The sequence below is a fragment of the Scyliorhinus canicula genome, chromosome 2 (genome assembly GCF_902713615.1).
Source record: "Scyliorhinus canicula chromosome 2, sScyCan1.1, whole genome shotgun sequence".
NCBI lineage: Eukaryota > Metazoa > Chordata > Chondrichthyes > Carcharhiniformes > Scyliorhinidae > Scyliorhinus > Scyliorhinus canicula.
In genome coordinates, this window is record NC_052147.1 from 265,985,985 (window position 1) to 266,010,243 (window position 24,259).

General features: G+C 42.7%; 1 protein-coding gene across 1 annotated transcript in view; it reads right to left on the reverse strand.

Annotated features, from left to right (window-relative positions):
• Positions 1–24,259, reverse strand: part of LOC119962131 (ras-related protein O-RAL) — a 70,761-nt gene that overhangs the window by 10,486 nt on the left and 36,016 nt on the right. Inside the window, exons 2-3 of the mRNA XM_038790045.1 lie at positions 19,149–19,311; positions 12,051–12,259 (exon numbers count right to left, since the gene is read on the reverse strand). Coding sequence (XP_038645973.1) covers positions 12,051–12,259; positions 19,149–19,262 — 323 coding nt within the window. The 5' untranslated portion in view covers positions 19,263–19,311. The remainder of the gene's footprint in view (positions 1–12,050; positions 12,260–19,148; positions 19,312–24,259) is intronic.

Genomic DNA, 24,259 nt, shown 5'->3' on the forward strand with positions numbered 1-24,259 from the left:
GCAGAACAGATGGCAAACATTTACTTGTAACAAAAATCAACAATGAATACTAAATTGAACTACAATAAAATAAACGATCATCATCGACTATAAAAATAATCCGAACTTGCAGCAAACACATTGCAGTCTCGAGGAGGACAGAGTATTGGAAGACTATGCATGACACGAACAGAAGATGATTATGTGGCAATGCTGTAAAGCTGATTCTCATTTGAGTTTTCATGGAAAACTGCTACATTTATATTAAAAAAGGGAGAAATCAAATAAGTTATGATAAAGATACACAGCTCAAATACACATCCCTGCCAATATCAAAACCAAAGATAAAAGCAAATTGGTTGCTGGAATCTGAAAAAACCCCACAAAATACTGGACAATCTCAGCAGGTCTGACAGCATCTATGGAGAGAGAAGGGAGCTGACATTTCGAGTCTGGCAACTAGAATTATCCACACCCTAAGGCCATCTGTTCATAATCAAATTCAGCTGAAAGCAAGCCTATTTGTATTCATGCACCATCACATGTTTATACAATTATTGCAAAGTTACGTGTTTGTCAATTATTTCTCATCTACATGCTAAGGACACATTTCTGATTCGCATCAATTCCAAGGAGCAAGTTTCAGCTATTAAAACAGCAAAAGTTATAGTAAATGGAACAGCACGATCTTCCCAGTTTGTAAAATGTTTATGAAGTAATTAGAACTTCAAATTTCTAGCTCAAATATCTTGATTATAAATGCTTCTTTTTAATAAATGGAGACATTCATATGTTGATGCAATTATCTGGTTATGTAACACATGCTTAGACGGTACTGTAGTATGTTCAGACCAAGTATTTTCCATGTGCTCTTATGGCTCAGTTCTGGAATTTGTTAACAAGATGAATAACTTGCACAACAGTGCCACAAAATTCAGTTGGACTCATTAGTAGTATTCTTGCTTCCGAGTTAGAAGCTTGCGGGGTCAAGCCACACTCTTAAGGCCTCAAACACAATGCAGATGAAGCTTCAGCATGTACTGAGTACTACATTGTGAAGTGCTAACTTTGATGCTTTGAGTGGATGTGAAAGATTCTATGGCATTCAAAGAGCAGGGGAAGTTTCTCTGACCAATACCCATCCAACACAAAAAAATGTAACGGCTTCAGTTCAGACCACAAGGTTATACAAATCCAGCATGCTTACTTTGCCATTGGCACAGATTACCCAAGACTGACTTGTGCAGAGCTGGTGACATTTTTATGGTATAAACCCAATATAAAAGTAGCTTTACTCTATAAAAAGATCCAAAGCACCATAAATATAGATCCATCCAAGGTGCAGTCTGGTAAGAAAATAGAAGGTTATAAAATGGAGCTGCTAGAAAACACAGGCAGCAACAAGTGTGGCAGCTTGAAGTGGACTGGTGGGAAGGACAGTATTTGATCTTAAAGTTTACATAAATCTTTTCAAACATCTGCCAGCTTTAGCCTGGGGTCTGATTTTTAAAAAAACTTTTGAACTTCAATTGAGAGGGCACAGTAAATCAGAGTAATTGTAGCTCCTGGAAACCCCGAGTCAATTCAGTTTAATTTTATTCAGGGTGTTTGCAGCAGGCAATTTGTCAAGCTTGGCTTCTTGGACAGAAGAATCATGTGTTGCATCATGCAAATGTGTGCTAGTAGGTGGAAGATAAGAGTACTGACAATGTCGTCTGTTCAGGGGGTATAGAGAATTGCATGGTCCTAACAGTAGAACGTGTGAAAAATATCACGGCAAGGAGAAACAAATAATAAAAAGGGTCTAAGTAGAAAAATAAAGAAAGGACTGGATAAACAAGAAAGAAAATAGAGATGGACATCTTTCCATGTTCAAACCATCTTTCAGATGTGGTTGAGAAGATCCTCCGTAAGATTTCCTCCAAAATGTACTAATTCTTTACATCAGCTCAACATTGTCAGACAAATTCTCATCTATTCACAAATATGACAATTCCCCTCCAAATAAAGGGATTCACAGACCGGTTACTTTGCAGCCCTGGTTTGACAGAATAGCACCAAAGTTGCACTGTATGAAATGAAATAAAAATCGCTTATTGTCACGAGTAGGCTTCAATGAAGTTACTGTGAAAAGCCCCTAGTCACCACATTCCGGCGCTTGTTCGGGGAGGCTGGTACGGGAATTGAACCGTGCTGCTGGCCTGCCTTGGTCTGCTTTAAAAGCCGGCGATTTAGCCCAGTGTGCTAAACCAGCCCAGTATTGCTGTCAGAGCATAAAATGTTGCATCTGCATAAAATGAAGAATATGCAGCAAATCAAATAAGATGGGGATGGTTGCACTTTTGTTGATGGTCAAGAGCTGCCTACGACCAGTACCGCATATGAAGTAGTTTGTTGTACAAAACACAGATATATTGTATAAAATTACTACAGCTTATTTTTGGTTTTGGCACCTGTTACCAAGTCACTATAGCCACTGATAGTCATGGCGGTCCAGGTCAACTCTCAGATTATGTCCCCCTTCTCACGTGTGAGCGTCGATGTTCAGGCCCTTCATGTCACTTTGCAAGCATCCTTGGAGTGGAGCTACTGGTCATCTGGCTCAGTTGCCATGCCATGAAGAAATTTCTTAGTTATACAACGGCCTTCCATTTGCAAACATATCCAAGCCAGCAACGTTGACTGTATGATGAGTGCCAACATTCTTGGGAGCTTTGCGTGGCGAGGACTGTCACATGAGACTTTGTCCATCCAAAGGTGAAGTGGGGTTACTGGTTTATGGGGACAGGGTGGAGGTGTGGGCTTGAGTAGGGTGCCCTTTCCAAGGGCCGAATGTCCTCTTTCTGCACTGTAAATTCAATGATGCTATGAGATGTCCAGAGTGCACTGCAAACAACAACGGTGGAAATTGTTGAGCTTCCTTTCCTGACAGTTGTAAAAGTTATCCCTGTTTCCCTACCATACAGCAAGGTGCTGAGAGTACAGGACTCAAAGAGAGTGAGTTTGATGTTAGCAAATTTGAGTGTTGGCCAAGTAGTTGCTTTCCCGATGCACGCATCCAGATTGCTTCTCGGCCTTGTGACTAAGATCAAGTGAGTGAGTACTGCATCCAGAGACTATGTCTAGTCACCTGTGGATCCAAAATGACAGACATTGCTAACAACTTCTGCAGAGGTGTTATTCAGTGTGATCAAAGCAGAGATGGGTCACCTTGTCCCATGACCACATCTTCTTTGACACGGTTAGAGAGAAAACAAAATACACCCCCTCCTCCCAAATCAATGTCACAACCCCGCCTCCCAAATTCGACTCCACACTCCCTCGCCCCTCCAAAAAAAAACCGACGTCACACTCCCCTCCTCCTACCCCCAAAATCGGCATCACACCACCCCACCCAACAATGGCACTTTCAAACGCCAATATTGCTGAACTTGCCAAATGTTTCTCACTCATTGTACTTTTCAAATAATTAACTTTTCAATACAGGAAAAGAACGTTCACCAGAAGTAGGTGTGACAGGTATTGTTAAAACTATTTTCAGAATGGTTTCCACATTTGGAAAAATTGACTGCACACCCATCTTGTACAAGTTTGTACAAATCAGCTGGTGATCTCGAAGCTCAGAACTCCTCATTATCAATGAAATTAATGAATGGTTTTACTTCTTCGAAACGACCTTGTGACTGTGTCCTCTTTGTAGAATTCATTTAATTTCTTACTGCAGTGGCTTTTAGCACTCATTCAAACATATGCCAAAAAGCACGCAAAATAAATCAGTTTCCTTCAGCGATTAATTCCTACTCTGCAAATGGACACCATTATTGGGTCACAAATAACATTGCCAATGCAATCTCAAATGATGATCTTCTCTTTCCCTTTCAAAGTAATTTCATTGTCTCTGGTTTCATGAATAAACCTCCTGTGTCTTGTATGCTTATCCGGGATTTTTGGTTAATATTACTACCTCTGCTTCCACCGAGCTATAGTCATTTCGAGCTTCCATAAGCAGTATTAAATAAAGTTGTATTAACACTTTGAAGCAATTTGCCGGCAGCATTAATTCTTTGAAGTAAACAGTTCCACAAAACTGTTAGAGTGCAATGTTGTACTTTTCAAATTTCCTTGTTAAGGATTTTCCTTGGCTTTCACACGTGTTTTTTCTGAATTTGATGAGGTTATGTCTAATAAGGTTTCCTTTATATCAACAAAGTTAATTTTCAAAGCCAAAACAATACCTGCTTGAGTGAACCACCTTGACCAAATGTTTTCCATTTGCCTGGTCCAAGCATGATCGCAACATATTCGACCAATACGTGGGAACAGGAAAAAAACATACATGTTTGAACAAAGTCCAAAAAATGTACAGCTCTCACACAGGATTCAGTTGCAGCATTGCCGCATTAAATTTAAGGAGTGACTAGAAGATGGGACGAATAATGCACATGGGCTTGAATTGTTCAGTCTTACTTGTAAACCCGAATATATTCTGCCATATTTGTGACATTAACAAAGCTCTGCCCACGACAAATTTTGCAATGATTTCCAAAACATGTCACTAGGCACTCAGAAGTGTGGGATTGTAACTGGACAAAACAGAAATCGCTCTACAACTTTACCATCGGTCACATATCTTCTATGGAATAGCATTTGGCATCTTTTATTTAATTAGTGAATTGGTTTCCAAGCTGCTCTGCCATTTATAGTGAAGAAGTCATCATAGGTATTGTGCATTAAAATATTGGTCTTCCCTGAGCCACAACATTGATAAATTTTTCAAAGGCTCTTTGGAGAAGCTCATGAAATTCAGAGATATTTAAGGCAGGCTAAAAAAAGTACCTCTTCGATTTGACAATGACGACTCATCAAGTCCTCAGTCCCAAAGAAGGCAGCAGTTTGACTGTGGCAATGACACGTCTCAGCACTTTCCTCCAGTGAGAATACCTTTTCAAACTGAACCAACACCACAAAATTCTTCCAGATAATTTTCATCTTTCAATGTACGTATGCATAGCTTTAATGTAAGCTTTGAAAGTTTCATGATCAGCAACATCTCTTCCAACGTCGCTCCAGTTTTGAGTGCCTGTCTATGAATGCTCATTTCCCTTTCCCAGGGTCAGGAAATAATTTGCAAACATTACAGTAGACAGAGGTTTTGAGAACAAAAATCAACCAATTTCTCTTCACCCTCGGAAAATAGGACTCAAAGACTTCCCAAACTGCTTAAGCCTCCAACCTTGAACACTTCCCAAATTTTCCACATTGCCTATGTTCTGGTTTATTTAGTACAAAATGGGAGCAGCAGTGACCAGGGTTTGATTCCAATCGAGAGTGTGGCATTTGCACCTCGGCTGCGTGGGTTTCCTCCAGGTGGTCCCCCGGTTCAAAATGTGCAGGTTAGGTGGATTTACTTGATCAATGCGCGAGGGTTATGAATATCTTGCAAAAAGATTTCCAACCAATGGCATTAGGCTCACTGGCCAGTAAATTGTCAGATTTATCTCAGTTCTCTTTTTCCAACAGGGAGGTTACATTTGCAAGTCCTCTCATAACTATCACATATTTAAAGGATCGGAAGATTGTCACCAGAGGCACCACAATTTCGCTCATCAATCTAGGAGGGGTCCCATCCAGACCAGTCATAATGGAAGAGAAGTTGGTCATTTAGCCCAGTCATTTTCAAACTCAGGGTCGCCGGCAGGTGTCAGGAAGGCCTCCGGGCATCGCAGCTTGCACAATCACGAGAACTAGCGGCCAACGGCTACCGTCTTTTAAAAATAGCCGGCTGCAACCGGTTTTCAGAATGCCGGCCGTCCCGTGCATGCGTGCCCCCTCAGCAGTGCGCAGGCTCAGAACCCATCGGGGCAGACTGTCTCCTCCTGACATCACCTTTAAGAAAAAAAATAGATGGAGTCTTCCTGCCTGGTGTGACGGCAGATAGAAGGTCAAGCACCCCATACATTGATGTCACGTGCCCTGGGCTGGAGAGAGATTCTTCAATTTTATTCGCAGCAAGCAAGCAACAGGGCTGCAGAATTCAAAATGGGTCATTTTGTAAAACAGAAGACAGGGCAGGATCTCATAACTAAATCTGCTGGAGAGCGCTGCTCAGGAGGGTCCACGGCAGGACAAAGCAATGCTGGTGTGAGCTCCAGGGCCTCTGATGAATAGCCCATTAAGAAGCTGAAATCAGGAACAAAGCGTATGATGATTTTACGTATCGCTTTATTAATTCTGCCAGTGCAAATCAGGATGCAAAGCCCATGTGTGTTATATGCAGGAAAGTACTGGCAAATGAAAGTTTAAAACCCTCAAAACTTGAAAGACATTTGAAGACCAGGCATGGTGAATTAGAGGAAAAGCTCTTGATTTTTATCAAAAGACGCAGTGAGAACTTAAATCGACAGCTGAAGTACTCAGCAGTAATGTAAAACTGAATGACAAAGCAAGTGAGATCGTGAGGACCAAGCAGGCTCACCTGTCACATTAAAGGTAAGTGAAAATAGTGTGTTGTGATGATCGGCCGATTGGTAAAAATGGGTCCCGCGCAAAAAAGTTTGAAAAACACTGTACTCTCTCTGTACATTAATTCAGTCAGTCTCATTCCCCTCCTCTATCCCCATAGTTTATCTCCATCATTAAAAAAAAATAATTCCTTCCGTCCTTGTGAGCGGTAGTGCCTTTAAATTCAGCGAATGCCTCAAAGAAATGTCATCCTCACATTTCCCCTGCACCTCTTGCCCAAAAATCTTTAAATCGATGTCCTTAGTCCTTGTGCCATCAGCTAATATGAATAGGTTTACTGTCTGCTTTACCTAAACCTACCATAATGTTCTACACATCTGTCAAATCTCCCCTCAAACCCCTTCGCTCCAAGAGAACTACCCCAGCTTCACAACCTCACCATTTAACCAAATTTTCTCATCTCTAAAGCCATTCTCCTCTCAAGGACCCTCATATCCATCCTTACTGCTGGGACTGGAACTGGACACCAAACTCTAGCTGTAGCCTAACCTGAGCTGCATAACTTCACTGTTTTTATACTCATTGCCTCAGTTTATGAAGCCCAGGATCCCATATGTGTTGCTAATTAGTCTCTAAATGTGTCCTGCCACCTTCAAACGTTCCATGCATACAAACTCCTAGTCTTTCTATACTCTTCGGAACTGTGGTACTGGCAGAAGGAATAGGGAGAGCCAAATACACTTAGAGAGTTAGTGGAGCTTTGTTCGCAGCTCCATTTTTGACCACCCCCAGCCAAGAAAAATAACTCCTTTAGACCAGGAGCCCATAAGATATAGGAACAGAATTAGATCACTGGAACCCATCATCTGTTTTCAAGGATCGTCCCTTCAATCTGAGGTTGTGCCCTCTGGTTCTAATTTTTGCTACAAGGGGAAACATCCTCTCCACATCCACTTTATCCAGGCCTTGCAGTGTCCTGTAAGTTTCAATAATATCCCATGCTCATCCTTCTAAACTCCAACGAGTAGAGACCCAGAGTCCTCAACCGCTCCTCATACGACAAGGTCTTCATTCCAGGAATCATTCTTGTGAACCTCCTTTGGACCCGTTCCAAGGCCAGCACATATTAAGAATTCAAGCTCTTCTCTCAGTTTATGATTTTCCCATTACTGCCAATGTGGTACTTTATGGCTTGGAATACCCCTATTCCCCACCCGCCCCCCCCTCAAAAAAAACCTATGCACTGCCCTGGACAGAATATATGCCAAGACCACATCATAAAAACATAACTTGTGAAAATATAAACAAAGCCATTATACTAAGAACTGTTAAACAATGTCACTTGAATAAGCGTTCCAGGGCATTGCATTTTAATGCAAGTGAATGGACAAATTATGCTGTGCATTTTTCTATTTGCAATCTGAAAAGAAGAAACGCCTAGAGAGAGGATTAGGAACTGCTGTCTGTTTCTGACCAGTTTCTGAAAGATACAACATTATATTTAACGAATTCTAAAACATTACAAAACGAAATCCAGAAGGACCCCTGTAATAAGTTTAGCAAAAATTCGAGATGATCGGTTGGCCAGATAAAATATCACCCTCACTAAGCCAATTCATGTTCAAAACATGGTTTCCATTTCAGAATGCACAAAGTCTGTTTAATGGCAGCCAGAAGTCTCCCTGATCTGCTTCAGTAAACCCATTCAAACTTGGATTTCCATTGAACTTGGCACTTTCGTAGAATGGTGAGCAATTGGCCATCATTGCGCCATGCGGCTGTGCCTCAATGACCCAGGTGCACCGTCCCCCAACGGTGGAACTGACAGTATTTATTTGGACATTGAAAGCATTTGCTCAATGGCTATTACTGGGACGTTGCAAATTAATATTTTAGATGCAGGTATGTATGCTAAATTACATTTCTACTAGAAAGATATGCAAGACATTTGTTAGTTCTACAGATTTTCCCCAAATTCAATTTATCTACAGGTCATATTCAGCTGTCACTCACTTCATCCCTCTTTTGGGGCTGTTTCTACTCACTCACTCCAAGACACTCAGTTGATATTGTGCTTCCTTAAATTAAGTGAAGAACTATAATAGAGGCCAAAAGCCCCAGGTTCACAATCCATTTCATGCATCATCACTGTTGCAGTCCAGTGACCTGGAATACCATCTTTGTTTTCCCCCACTCATTCTAATTAATATATCATAACATTTAACAGCAGAAAGGCAACAGAGCACCGTCATCACAAGAAACTAGGAGCAGGAGCTCCATTGATCCTCTATCTCAATGCTATATTCCTGGAATATTGGATATTCTTAAATGTTATTCATCTGTAACTCTTTATACTTACCCAGCCTTTTAATAAAGTTTAGAATTCTCTCAGGCTATTACATAAAACCGGAAGCAACAGCGTAGAATGTCTTATCCGTGCCCAATGCTCCATAATATAAACTGCACTTTCCTGCATAGAGACTAATTTCAGTGAATCAAACTGTCCTGCCCATCTCACCACCATCACCAGGCAACACATGTGTATAACACGTCATGGCCCATTCAGCAGCTGGTTAGCATAGCACAGATTTGGGCTTAATCGTGCCTTTTACGGAGTGGATGCAAATTCGACTGACTTAATACTCTTTTCGCAATCATCCTTGTTCACTAGATACCACACGGGCTTGTGTTCATTCAATGTCCTTTATCTTGGGACCCCCCACGTTTGGGGGGCCCCTGTCACTACACAGTTTGTTTCACAGCAAATCCACCATTGCCTGTCAAAATGCGTCATTTCACACTTCTCTGTATTAAACTGCATCAGTCGCTACCCTGCCCATTCTTCTAGCCTCCCGGTCCTGTCTACTCTAGTACCGTGAGCCTTTTCTGTTGCTCCTCTTTACTTTTATCTGATCCAATTTGTCTACCATCATCTCCTCTTCTGTGGCATCTAAAAGCATCACCATCACCTTTAGAAAAGGCAGATGCAAAGGACTAATTAAGTACAACAGCAATGAAATGAAAATCGCTTATTGTCACGAGTAGGCTTCAATGAAGTTACTGTGAAAAGCCCCTAGTCGCCACATTCCGGCGCCTGTTCGGGGAGGCTGGTACGGGAATTGAACCGTGCTGCTGGCCTGCCTTGGTCTGCTTTAAAAGTCAGCGATTCAGCCCAGTAATCTACTCTATTCCAAATCAGCCCCACCATTCCATCAACTCCCATTTACAATTGACTTTTGCTATTAAGACTTTTAGGATTCCTTTTAGTTATCCACTAATCTGGTCCCAAACACAACTTGCCGATCTTATTTTGTTTATCAGGCTCACTGTAGTTCTTGCATGCAGCAAGGTTCACTGCTGAATACGAAACCCGACATTTATCATAAACCTTTCTTTATTTCATTTTAATCTCCTATCTTTAGTCAACTAGAGTGTTCTAGCGTCAGAAGACCTTCCTAAAAAAAAACACAACGAATCGGATTCTGAGAAATGCTCCCATAACAAGCAGAATGCAAGTTGCTTTACAAAGGTTTCACACTGGAAAGCATTTGACTTGTTTCAGTAATTTTCAATATCTTGATAAATTATATATGCTTCCAAATCATACCAACACCCAAAGAGAGAGATTAGGGCAGGCCATGTGAAAGGTGCTGTAATCCTCAGAGGGTGGTGGTGGTGCCACAGAAATCAGTGGAGTAAACAGGCCTGGATGAAGTTGGTTGCATGGTGTCACAAGCCAATGTTTCCTCCAACCCCTCTGTTTGTTACTTGTGGCCCACTTGTGGTCCCTTCAACACCGATGCAGAGCTGCGCATCTTAAAAGATTGTGCACTGCAGTGCATCTTTGTTCCCTGCACAACACATTGCCGATTCCTGTGCATTGGGCATCTAGGATTCACCATTTTTTTTGTTTTAAATTTAGAGTACCCAATTATTTTTTTTCCCAATTAAGGGACAATTTAGCGTGGCCAATCCACCCAACCTGCACATAGTTGGTTTGTGGGGGTGAAACCCACACAGACATGGGGAGAATGTGAAAACTCCACACGGACAGTGACCCAGGGCCGGGAATAGAACCCGGGTCCTCAGCGCCACAGTCCCAGTGCTATCCGCTGTGCCACATGCCGCCCTTGGATTCTCCATTTATTATCCTTTCAGCCTGAACCATATTCCCATATCATCTCAAAAAGGGTGAAATTTGCAAAGCCGGAGCATAATATAAAACACTGCCACTTCATCTCCCTTTGAAAGCTCGACATCAGAAAACTACTACAACTCTTATTTCTTCCTAAAGCAAGTTTAGTAATTTTCTGTATTGATAGATTACTTGGTTGGAGCTTGTTAAACTCTTGCCACTGTGCAAACTTGGAACACCCTATGCTATCTGAACAGTGATTATGAAGGGGAACAGGGTCCTTCAGGTAGGGCTTATACCAGGGGTGGGCAAACTACGGCCCGCCAAAGGTCTTTATGCGGCCCACAAAGTCATTAAAAAAAAAAAAAAAAAATTTTTTTTAAATTTAAAAAAAAAAAATTTTTTTTTTTTTTTTAAGGTTAATGGGGGGGGCTGTTGGGTTACTTACTGGTATAGGGTGGATACATTGACTTGAGTAGGGTGTTCATTGCTCGGCACAACGTCGAGGGCCGAAGGGCCTGTTCTGTGCTGTACTGTTCTATGTTCTATATGAGGCGCCCAGAATCATAACCGGGTGAAGTAATTATTTTACTTAATATACTATGCGGCCCTTTAAAATTGTGAATTTCTGAATGTGGCCCTTGCACGGAAAAGTTTGCCCACCCCTGGCTTATACATTCTACATGTAGATTTCAGAGAAGCACCAGCCCCTCCACCCCAACACCTGTCAAAGACTGCATGTGGCATCGGGATTCAAACAGAAAAAAGTTATTCATTAGGAAGGGTTTCAATAGTGGGAGACTAAGCTCCTGGAGAAACAAGTGATTGAGGGATGTGATGAGAACAAAGAACAAAGAAAAGTACAGCACAGGAACAGGCCCTTCAGCCCTCCAAGCCCGTACCGACCATGCTGCCCGACTAAACTACAATCTTCTACACTTCCTGGGTCCATATCCCTCTATTCCCATCCTATTCATGTATTTGTCAAGATGCCCCTCAAATGTCACTCTTGTCCCTGCTTCCACCACCTCCTCCGGCAGCGAGTTCCAGGCACCCACTACCCTCTGTGTAAAAAAACTTGCCTCGTACATCTACTCTAAACATTGCTCCTCGCACCTTAAACCTATGCCCCCTAGTAATTGACCCCTCTACCCTGGGGAAAAGCCTCTGACTCTGAAGATGGTATGTGATCTATAAAAATGGGTTAGATATGATCGGGCCTCTGGTCGTTTCGATTAGAAGATTCAAAAGACTGGTATAGGTCGACTCTCCTTCAATTTTAATTCATCTCAGGGGACAGGCATATTTTCGTCATCACAACCCTCAGAAAGTAAGGAACCAGTAGTTTCATGTTGCTCCATTGTGCAATATGTTAACATACAACAACATATGACATGTGCAATTCAGAACTCAAAATGCCATGAAAAATATAGTGCGGCCGACATCAAACACAAGTCAGTCACCAACCACTTACCTAAATTCTACAGTGGCTGTAAATGATTCCTGCTCAGTTATTGAAAAGACACAGAGAAAACCCTCCCCACTGCGGAAATAATTGTCCCGAATAGCTGCATAGTCTTCCTGTCCAGCAGTATCCAAGATGTCTATCTGGACCTCCTCACCATCCAGAACAACTTTTTTCCTATAACTGTCGGCTTTAGTAGGCTCGTAGTCTTCAACAAACTGCAAGGAAAGATTAAAAGAGCACAGACATAATAAATCAGAGGCATTTGAGAAATTTTACCCGTCTCCAGTTTAATATTATTTTTATTCCTTTTTAGTAAAGGAGGTACATTGCTGCTCGAGTATCACTTTGTAGGTACCTTTCAGCACCTCACAGCAGTGGATAGTTTCACACAGCAGCACCAAGTTTGTTATATTTTCCATTCTCCTCCCATAGATCAGACTGCTGTACATTTATTGGGGGGGGGGGGGGGGGGGGGGGGGGGGGGATCAATCCAAGAACTTTCCCAGACTGTATACCTTAACTAATCGCTGCCTTAATTTACCCATAAAAAAAATAAAGTTTTATTCAACATATTGGTTTTATATAGCACCGTTCATGTAGGAAATTGTCTCAAGGCCTTCCACAGGAGTTAAGTGCCAATGCTTTGCAGGGAAGCAGGCAAAACCAGGGAAAAGCTTTGAAGCTGTATTTTCCACAAGGTTAATAATGGCGAGGAAGCTGCTAAGAGGCAGATCCAATTTGGTACGGAGTTACAAAGCAGTACAAGATGAGGTAGCTAGAAGGCTCTACCAATTAAAAAGCTAGAATGGCAAGGGATACAAGTTGTTAAACTTGTGTTAAATAGTATATAATGTGGGAACATGAGGTTTTCCACTTTGGCAGGAAGAATAGAAAAGCAGATTATTTAAATGGAGGGAGAATGCTAAGTAGACAGGGATATGGTTCTCCTGTTTCATTCATTACCAACTGCAAAGTCATCATGCAGGGACAATAAGTAATTAGCAACACAAATGGAATGTTGGCTTTTATTTCAAGGGGGATAGAGTATAAAAAGTAGTGAAGTCCTGGGCATTAGTGAGACTGCATGTAGAGTACGGTGTGCAGTTTTGGTCTCCGAGGTAGAGAGAGCAATCACTAGGCTGACTCTTGCCATGAGGGGGTTGTCTTCCAAGTAAAGTTGAGTGAGTTGGACCTATATTTACTGAATTTAGAAGAATGATAGACGATCTTATTGGAGACAGAAGATTGATGGTGGGCTTGACAGGGTAGACGCAGAGAGGATGTTTCATTTATAAAAAAGGGGGTCTCGACAGAGATGAGAGGATTTTTTTTCCCTCAAAGGGTCATTCGTGTTTTGAATTCACAAGAGAGCAGTGGAGGCTGCATCATTAGATTTTCTGATCCACAAAGGAGTTGAGGGTCATCAGCTGTTCGGGTACACAGAGGGAGAATTCAGAATGTCCAATTCACCTAACAAGCACATCTTTTGGGACTTGTGGGAGGAAACCAGAGCACCCGGAGGAAACCCACACAGACACAAGGAGAACTCGCAGACTCAGCACAGACAGTGACCCAAGCGGGAAACGAACCTGAGAGGCAGGCAAGTGGAGTTAATGGCACAATCAGATCAACTATGGTCTTACTGAATGATGGAACAGACTGATGGAGCTGTTTCTTATACTCTTGAGGCAGCTAAGGAGGACTAGAGGGTGCACAAAAGAGCAGAGAGTCTGCGGGATTTGAAGAGGTGGTTTTCAAATTTTTTTTTGTTTTGGGACTGAGTCAATGGAGATCAGGCGAGCATAGGAATGATGGACAAGGAGGAGCCAGGGACACAGGATGTAGGTTGCATCAGACATTTGGAGTTTATGGAAAGTAGATGTCAGAAGGATGACAAGAGTTTGACATTACTATTTTGGGTGACCAAAAAAAAGAAAAGGCTGATTTCTTACCTGTATTATTCATTTTGGATAAGATAATGCCTTATCCGTAACACAAATTAAAATCCATATTAGGAAAGGTTAATGGAATATTGGTCTTTATCTCAGGCACTGGGATGAAAAGGGGAAGAAGTATAAACTCTTGGTCAGAGTCCTTCGAGAGGGCTATATTCAGTTCTTAATACCAAAGGAAGGATATAGTGGCTTTGTAGTGGGTGCACAGTAGATTCACCAGTGAGATACTGGAGGTTAAATTAAGATTTAAGATAAGCAAAGTAAAGTTAAATATGTTAGGTAGGACTTTGAGAATGACAAAAATTTGGAATAATGAGCTGGATGGGGAAGAAAAAAAAAAAAGAGGGTAGGATAGCAAATAAATTATAGACATGGACATGATCAGTATAGTGGAAGTATTAAAAGGTACCAGCAGGATGAAACGATTGGCCATTCCTCACTTTCATTTTTCTTTTGAGAAATTCTAAATAGCTTACATTAACACTGCAATTAAGTTACTATGAAAATCCCCTAGTCGCCACATTCCAGCGCCTGTTTGGGTACACTGAGGGAGAATTCAGGATGCCCAATTCACGTAACAAGCACTTTCAGGACTTGTGGGAGGAAACTGGAGCACCCGGAGGAAACCCACGCAGGGGAGAACGTGCAGACTCTGCATAGATAGTGACCCAAATGGGAATTGGAACCTGGGACCCTGGCGCTGTGATGCAACAGTGCTTACCACTGTGCTGTGCTGCCCAAAAACGTCTAGACTTTAAAATTGACAACTGTAGAGTTGATCTCAGAGTAACATCTGCAAAAATGCTATCCTATCATTCATTAGAATTGTGAATGAACACAACATTTTATACAAAGAATTATCAGTATATGTTCTCAATCCCCAAAGGATCCTATATGAATGAAACTGGGCAGTCTCAATCCAGTCATTTGTGGACATGTACAAAATTGTCTCACACGAGTGATCAGGCAAGCCATAAAAATTGTTACACTAGTACAGCAGAGGGAGCTCTTCTAAAGCTGAAGCAAAGCCTAGCCAGCTTTATTCTACATTTATCTGCTACAGATCATTTGGTGGTGCCCAATGTGAACTATTCCATGTGCAAACTCCGTGCTCTCCATAAGCAGAAAATTCACAAAAACAAATATTCCTCAGAAGCCATCAATCAGAATGTTTAATGTATAAAGTTGTTACCAAACCTTCCAATATAGATTTTGCTGCAAGAACAACACTTGTGTATGAAACATGTGATATTCAGATCAGAAAATGTAAAGAAAAATGGTCAGGCTGTGTTTACATCTAAATAGAAATATTACAAAATAAATCGAAAAGTAAGACAGAAGCTGATGGCATTTAGGCATTTGTGTAAACAGCAGATACCATCAAATGAGACCAGCAGGGGGAACATTGCAGGCAGTTTCAAAACCATCATGTAGAGGAGGACAAAGGCAAGACGTTACTCAAGGGAATAACTTCTCTTAAAAAGGAACGGTAGTTCTGCTCCAAATTTACTGGCTTCAAGGAAACAACAATGATCAGTTTGTATACTGAAGAAACAACACATCCAAACAGTATTTCAAACATATTAAACCTGCTGTGTTCCCAGAGGTTTGTGGCAGGATGCAATTAACCAGATCAGACTTCGCCTTCAAGGCATGATGTATGGTGTTGGTATGTAGGAAAATATTTTTCAGTCTAAATTGTATCCATGTACAACAGCAAGTCAACTTCTTGACCAAGGCAGGCCAGCAGCGCGGTTCAATTCCCTTACCAGCCTCCCCGGACAGGCGGGTTGAATGTGGCGACTAGGGGCTTTTCACAGCAACTTCATTTGAAGCCTACCTGTGACAATAAGTGATTGTCATTTCATTTTCATTTTTTCTTCATGCCAGTGTTTAACTATTCTGTTGAAATAAGGCAGGATTTCTACCCAAACTCAAAACGATGAAGAATCATTAATCTACTATGCTTCTAGCTCCCATTATAAAAAACGTATACATATTTTTAAATTCATTTACAAGATGTGGGCATCGCTGGGTAAGCCAGCATTAATTGCCAATCCCTATTTGCGCTTCAGAAGCTGATGGTGAGCTGCCTTCTTGAACCACTGCAGTCCTGGAGGTGTAGGCACACCAACTGTGCTGTTCAGGAGGGAGTTCCAGAAATTTACCCCAGCGACAGTGAAGGAACGGCGATATATTTCCATATTGGAGGGGAGGGGGGGGGGGGGGGGGGGGGGGGGGTGCATGAGTGACTTGGAGGGGAACCTCCAAGTGGTGGGGTTCCCAGGCATCTGTTGCTCTTGTGCTCTTGTCCTTCTAGATGGTAGTGGTCGTGGGTTTGGAAGGTGCTGTCTGAGAAACCCTCCCCTGTCAGCACGTTGCAGGCACTCACCACCCTCTGCGTAAAAAAACCTGCCTCGCACATCTTCTCTAAACTTTGCCCCATGGACCTTAAACCTATGCCCCCTGGTAACTGACTCCTCCACCCTGGGAAAGAGTGCTTGGCAATCTACTCTTTCTATGCCCCTAATAATCTTGTAGACCTCTAATAGGAACACTCCCCTCATAATCTTTAGATCTCGAATAGGAACACCCAAAGAAACCAGGGGGAATTTTCAAACCTTGAATACTACCATCTTATTAATCAAACTACAGCTAACTTTGGACTATCCGCTTTGATAATAATTTCAGCTTTGTGGAATTTTCTCTAAAATTCATTTATGGGATGCGGGCATGGTTGGTTAGGATCTATTGACAATCCCTAGTTGCCCTTCAGAAGGCGGTAGCGAGTTGCCTTCTTGAACTGTATCAGTCCTTGAGATGTAGGTACATCCACTATGCTGTTAGGGAGGGAGTTCCAGGATTTTGCCCCCGTGTCAGTGAAGGAATGGCGATATATTTACTAGTCAGGTCGGTGAGTGGCTTGGAGAAGAACCCAGGCATCTGCTGCTCTTGTCCTTCCAGATGGTAGAGGTCATGGGTTTGGAAGGTGCTGGCAAAGGAACTTTAGTGAGTTACTGCAGTGCATCCTGTAGATGGTACACACGGCTGCCACTGTTCACGGTAGAGGATTTGAATGTTTGATGAAGGAGGAGCAATTAAGCGGGCTGCTTTGCCCCGGATGGCGTTGAGCTTCTTGAGTGTTGTTGGAGTTGCACTCATCCCATCCAGGGAAGTGGTGAGTATTCCATTCCACTCCTGACTTGTGCCCTGTAGATGGTGAACAGGCTTTTTTTGGAGGGGGGGGGGGGCGCAGGTCGTCAGGAGGCGAGTTACTCGCTGTAGGATTCCTAGCCTTTGACTGCCCTGATAGCCACAGTATTAATATGGCTAGTCCAGTTCAGTTTCTGGTATCGCCCAGGATGTTTACTTCTGACCACACACACAGTTAGAATCTGCAGAGTATTTGACACTTCTGCCTACGATAATGACTGAATTGTTGCACTTTAACCCTCTACATTTGCCTCACCCTCAATAAATAGAACAAAGAACAGTACAGCACAGGAACAGGCCCCTTGTCCCTCCAAGCCTGCACCAACAATGCTGCCCATCTAAACTGAAATCATCTACACTTCCGGGTTCCGTATCCCTCTATTCCCAACCTATTCATGTATTTGTCAACATGCCCCTTAAACGTCACTATCGGCCCTGCTTCCACCACCTCCTCTGGCAGCGAGTTCCAGGCACCCACTACCCTCTGTGTATAAAACCTGTCTCGTACATCTATTTTAAACCTTGTCCCTCGCACCTTAAATATATGCCCTCTAGTAATTGACCCCTCTACCCTGGGAAGGTCTCTGACTATCCACTCTGTCTATGCCCCTCATAATTTTGTAGACCTCTATCACGTCACCCCTCAACCTCCGTTGTTCCAGTGAGAACAAACCAAGTTTATCCAACCTCTCATCATAGCTAAAGCCCATCATACCAGGCAACATCCTGGTAAATCTCTTCTGCACCCTCTCTAAAGCCTCCACATCCTTCTGGTAATGTGGCAACCAGAATTGAACACTGTACTCCAAGTGTGGCCTAACTAAGGTTCTATACATCTGCAACATGACTTGCCAATTTTTATACTCAATGCCCCGGCCAATGAAGGCAAGCATGCCGTATGCCTTCTTGACTACCTTCTCCATCTGTGTTGCCCCTTTCAGTGACCTGTGGACCTGTACACCTAGATCTCTCCGAATGTCAATACTCTTGAGGGTTCCACCATTCACTGTATATTCCCTACCAGTATTAGACATTCCAAAATGCATTACCTCACATTTGTCCGGATTAAACTCCATTTGCCATCTCTCTGCCCAAGTCGCCAAACGATCTAAATCCTGCTGCATCCTCGGACAGCCCTCATAGTTATCCGCAATTCCACCAGCTTGTGTTGTACGCAAACTTACTAATCAGACCAGTTACATTTTCTTCCAAATCATTTATATATACTACGAACAGCAACGGTCCCAGCACTGATCCCTGTGGAACACCACTAGTCACAGTCCTCCAATCAGAAAAGCACCCTTCCATTGCTACTCTCTGCCTTCTGTGACCTAGCCAGTTCTGTACCCATCTTGCCAGCTCACCTCTGATCCCGGTGACTTCACCTTTGTACCAGTCTACCACGAGGGACCTTGTCAAAGGCCTTACTAAAGTCCATATAGACAACATCCACTGCCTTACCTGCATCAATCATCTTTGTGACCTCCTCAAAAAACTCGATCAAGTTAGCGAGACATGACCTCCCCTTCACAAAACAGTGCTGCCTCCTCGCTGACACGTCCACTTGCTTCCAAATGGAATGGATCCTGTCTCGAAGAATTCTCTCCAGTAATTTCCCTACCACTGACGTAAGGCTCACCGGCCTGTAGTTCTCTGGATTATCCCTGCTACCCTTCTTAAACAAAGGAACAACATTGGCTATTCTCCAGTCCTTCGGGACATCACCTAAAGATAGTGAGGATCCAAAGATTTCTGCCAAGGCCTCAGCAATTTCCTCTCTTGCCTCCTTCAGTATTCTGGGGTAGATCCCATCAGGCCCTGGGGACATATCAACCGTAATATTTTTCAAGACGCCCAACACCTCCTCTTTTTGGATCTTTTTGGATAGATTTCCTTTATAAAAATATGGATAAACTCGAAGAAGATATTCTCTTACCTCGTCATACATGAACTGCAATGTTAGTGCCGACTTGCCTACACCTCCACTGCCCACCATAATCACTTTGTGCAGGGCCAACGAGCTCTGATTCTTGTTCTTGTTAGCTGCCATTTTAGGCCAGATTGTCAATGGATATGTAGTACTTGATTGGCAAGTCTGGCTGTGTAAAAAACAAACATTTTGATCAGTTTTTAAAACTATAGAACTCCAGCTACATTAGGTCAAATTTTTTCTTAAACAACGAACAGAGAGGGGTGGCAACATGGTGGATGCGAATATTAAGATATTGAAACAGCAGATTAGATTTGCTTCTTAAAAATTAAACTCACTCCCCTCATTTCCTCAGGACATTTCTTTTAAATGTAGTTCAATATTATATTGCTGTAGAATAGAAACATGCTGGCACGTTATTTGTTCCAGTTAACTTGAACTAATCATCCAAATGATGCAGTTCAGGAAACAGAAGGAATCAGTTTACCCTGCTAGTCAGTCACTTGACAGAGTGTAGAAAAAAAAAAATCACCGAGTTATATTTCAGAAAAATAAATTTTTCAACATAAATTAAGAAAGGGGGAGTTGGGGCTGCAAATTTAACTTCTTCCAATGTGTACCAAAGAACAGATCCAGAATTTCCCACTTTATTCAGCTATGAAAGTATTTAACATATTCTTGGGATTACACGGAAAACAATCTAAAGATTGACTTTAGGGCTGTGTGCTTTCTGATCATTTATCAGGCACTATAAACATTTCCACTGTGCAAATTTGAACTATAGCTTCACACTTACACAATGACATTTGTCCTTTTTGTTTTACAATTAATCAGAATGACATATAGTACCAAATACTTTATTGGAAATGCCAAGTTATTCAGAATAGTTAATTAATTTATTGAAACACTTCTATTAATCTCAATACAATTAACATTCTTACTGCAAAAGTGAACTCCATGCTGCAAAAGTGAACTCAATATTGTCAATGTGCTTAAAATTGTTCAGGAGTAAACGGAGACAGCTGGGAAGTCTTAAATGAAGACAATTTCTGCAGATAAAAATATCATGGACCACCCAGCCATAAAAACTTTGGCAGGGAATGGAAAGTATATACTGAAAGAAATGGCAAGTTAGAATCACTTTTGAAACTCGTTTTTTTCCTCCCTCTGTATTTTGAAGTGTTGTGATTTGCTTGTGAGAAACACGTGATCATAGATTTGTACAGCACAGGTGGCCACCATTCAACCCATCAATTCTGCACTGCTCTTTAGAAGAGCAATCCAGTTCATCCGACTCAACCACTCTTTCCCACAGCCTTGTATTCTCCAAACAAGAATTTATCCAATTCCCTTTTGAAGGCCACCATTGAAGCTATGTTCACCATCCTATTGGACACCACATTGGAGGATGGGGGGGGGGGGCGGTTCAAGTCAGTTGGCTAGACAGCTGGTTTGTGACTCAGAGAGAGGCCAACAGCACGGGTTAAATTCCCATATCGACAGATTATTCATGAAGGCCTCGCCTTCTCAACCTTGCTCCTCGCCAGAGGTGTGGTGATCCTCAAGTTAAATCACCACCAGTCAGCTATACCACCTCAAAAGGGGAAAGCAGCCAGTGGTCACCTGGGACAATGGCATCGGCAACTTTATTTTTACACCACATTCCAAATCTTAACCACTCGCTGCTTAAAAGGTTCTCCTCACATCACTGCTGAGCCTTCGGCCAATCACCTCAATTCTGTTTACTAACCCTTCAACCATTGGCACATTTGTCCTTTATCAAATCTACGCTCTTAAAGCTCAATTTTTCCAGTCTGTCCACATATAGGCCAGTGATAGGCAACATGCAGGCTGGGGGGCGGGGGGTCACATGCAGCACATCACGATTCTGTTCACTGCTGTCCACACACACGAGTTGTCACACATGTAGCTTCTTTCCTGCCAGCATACCCTGAAGTGCTACATACAAAGAGCATGTGACTGAAGTGAGGGGCATGCTGTTTGCACACAACATTGACTGTGAGAGCCAAGCAATCCCTCTGCGTCCAATCAATTTTAAATATTTTATTTTATTTTTACCACTGGCTGTTCTATTCAATACATTAATCATAAGCATTTTCTAAAGCTTATGAAATATTCAGGATGTATTAAATCTTATTCAAGGGTCATAGTTGTGAACATGCCCAATTTCAATCTTGCAGCCCACTGAGATAAAGGAGGGCCACTCATGCAGTTCACTCATGATGGGCCTTGGTTGCCCATCACTGTTGTAGGCCCTCATTGGAACCATCTCTTCTGCACCCTTTCCAAAGCCATCACATCCTTCCAAAAGTATAATGCCCAGAATTGGACACAGAACTCCATGTTAGGCAGAGGTCTACAGTACTTTTTCTTTTAGGGGAAGGGGTCAGGAAAGTACCAAAGAATCAAATTAAAATATCAGAGTTTTTGAATAGTTCCTCAAAAAAAGAATTCCAGAACAGTCATAGTCTGAGCAGAAACTATTTTGTAAGTTCAAAAAAAAACCTTAATTCTAAATCGAGATCTGAACAATTTCCAGCACATACCACCACCGCTCAACTGGGTTAGTATGTTTGCTAACATTAACTGAATGTCTAAATGTTTTTTTAAACCTTTAATGACAGAAGATTCAAAGAAAACAAAATACTACATAAATAGCTTTATCAGCCTTAAATTTAAAGTTTTACTTGCCTCCCAATTTTAAAAATTAGGAAAGTATTTTTTTTAAATTTAGAGTCCCCAATTCTTTTGCCGCCAGAGTGTGCTGACTAGGGCATTTTCACAGTAACTTTATTGCAGCCAGTGTTAATGTAAGCCTACTTGTGACACTAAAAGATTTTTTTTTTCAAATTAAGGGGCAATTTAGCATGGCCAATCCACCTACCCCGCACATCCTTTTAGGTTGTGGGGGTGAGACCCACGCAGACACGGGGGAAATGTTCAAATTCCACACGGGCCAGGAACAAACCCGGGTCCTCAGGGCTGAGAGGCAGCAGTGCTAACCACCTCATCACCGTGCTGCCCCTAAAAATTAGGAAAGCAATTTTAATGTCAATCATAATCCCAATAATACAGGGTACTGAACTTCCAGCTAGTAATTCCTGTAGTAATTCATCTAAAGTAGCAGATTCAGCTTACTATTGCTTTAACCTGTCCCGATCGCAGCATACAGGAGTGTAGTATTAATCAGGTCAGTCCATAAGAGGGTCATTTGAGTCTGGTAACAGCAGGGAAGAAGCCGTTTTTGAATCTGTTTCTGAGTGTTCTCAGACTTTTGTACCTCCCTCGGTGGTAGTAGTAGTAATTTTAAAAAATCACTTATTGTCACAAGTAGGCTTCAATGAAGTTACCGTGAAAAGCCCCTAGTCACCACATTCCGGAGCCTGTCCAGGGAGGTTTGAACGGGAATTGAACCCACGCTGCTGCCATAGTTCTGTTCGGGGAGGCTGGAATGGGAATTGAACGCTGCTGCCATTGTTCTGCATTACAAGCCAGCTGTTTAGCCCACTGTGCTAAGCCAGCCAAGTCACGTGAGAGGTGTCTTTGACTATGCTGCCCGGTTTCCCCAGGCAGTGGGAGGTGTAGATGGAGTCAATGGATGGGAGGCAAGTTCGTGTGACGGACTGGGCTGTGTTCACGACTCTTGTGAAGTTTCTTGCGGTCTTGGACAGAGCAGTTGCCATATCTGGCTATGATGCAGCCAGATAGGATGCTTTCTATGGTGCATCTGTAAACGTTGGTAAGAGTTAGTGTGGACATGCCGAATTTCCTTAGTTTCCCGAGGAAGTATAGGCGCAGTTGTGCTTTCTTGGTGGTAGCGTTGACGTGGGTGGACCAGGACAGATTTTTGGTGATGTGCATCCCTCGGAATTTGAAGCTGTCAACCATCTCCACCTCGGCTCCGTTGATGCCGAAAAGGGGTGTGTACAATACTTTGCTCAATGACCAGCTCTTTAGTTTTGCTGGCACTGAGGGATAAATTGTTGTCCCTGCACCACCCCACTAGGATCTCTATCTCCCTCCTGTATTCTGACCCATCGTTATTCGAGATCCAGCCCACTATGGCCGTGTCGTCAGCAACCGTGTAGATGGAGTTGGAACCAAATTTTGCCATGCAATGAGTGTACAGGGAGTATAGTAGGGAACTAAGTACGCAGCCTTGCAGGGCCCCTGTATTGAGGACTATGGTGGGGGAGGTGTTGTTGTTCATCCTTACTGATTGTGGTCTGTGGGTCAGAAAGTCGAGGATCCAGTTGCAAAGTGAGGAGCCAAGTGCTAGGTTTTGGAGCTTTGATATGAGCTTGGTTGAGATTATGCTGTTGAAGGAGGAGCTGTAGTCAATAAATAGGGGAGTCTGATTAGGAGTTCTTGTTGTCGAGATGCTTTAGGGATGAGTATAGGGTATAGGGCCAGGGAGATGGCATCTGCTGTGGACCGGTTGCGGCGGTATGCGAATATGGAATTGATGCATTCATGACCAACCTCTCGAAGCACTTCATTACGACGGATGTCAGGGTCACAGGATGATAGCCATTGAGGCACGTTGTCTGGTTCTTCTTTGGCACTGGTAATATCGTGGTCTTCTTGAAGCAGATGGGGACCTCGGAGCGGAGTAGGAACAGATTTAAAATGTCCGCAAACACATCTGTCAGCTGGTCTGTGCAGGCTGAGTGCACGACCAGGGTTCCCAGCCAGACCAGTCGCCTTCAGAGGGTTCACTTTCAGGAAGGCCGATCTGACTTTGGAAACTGTGATGGTGGGTATGGGTGTGTTATGGGCTGCTGGAGCGCTCGACAGCAGATCAATGGTTTCCTGCTCGAACCGAGCATAGAATGCATCGAGTTCATCGGGGAGGGGTGTGCTGCTGCCGGAGATACTGCTGGGCTTCACTTTGTATGTAGCCAGTTATGTTGTTTAGGCCTTGCCACAACCGCTGAGAGTCTGTAGCACTAACCTGTGGCTCTAGCTTGGTCTGATATTCTTTCTTGGCATCCCGGGTGGCTTTGCGAAGGCCGTACCTGGATTTCTTGTATAGGACAGGGTCGCCTGACTCGAACGCCTCAGACCTGACCTTCAGTAGGGAGTCAATCTCACGA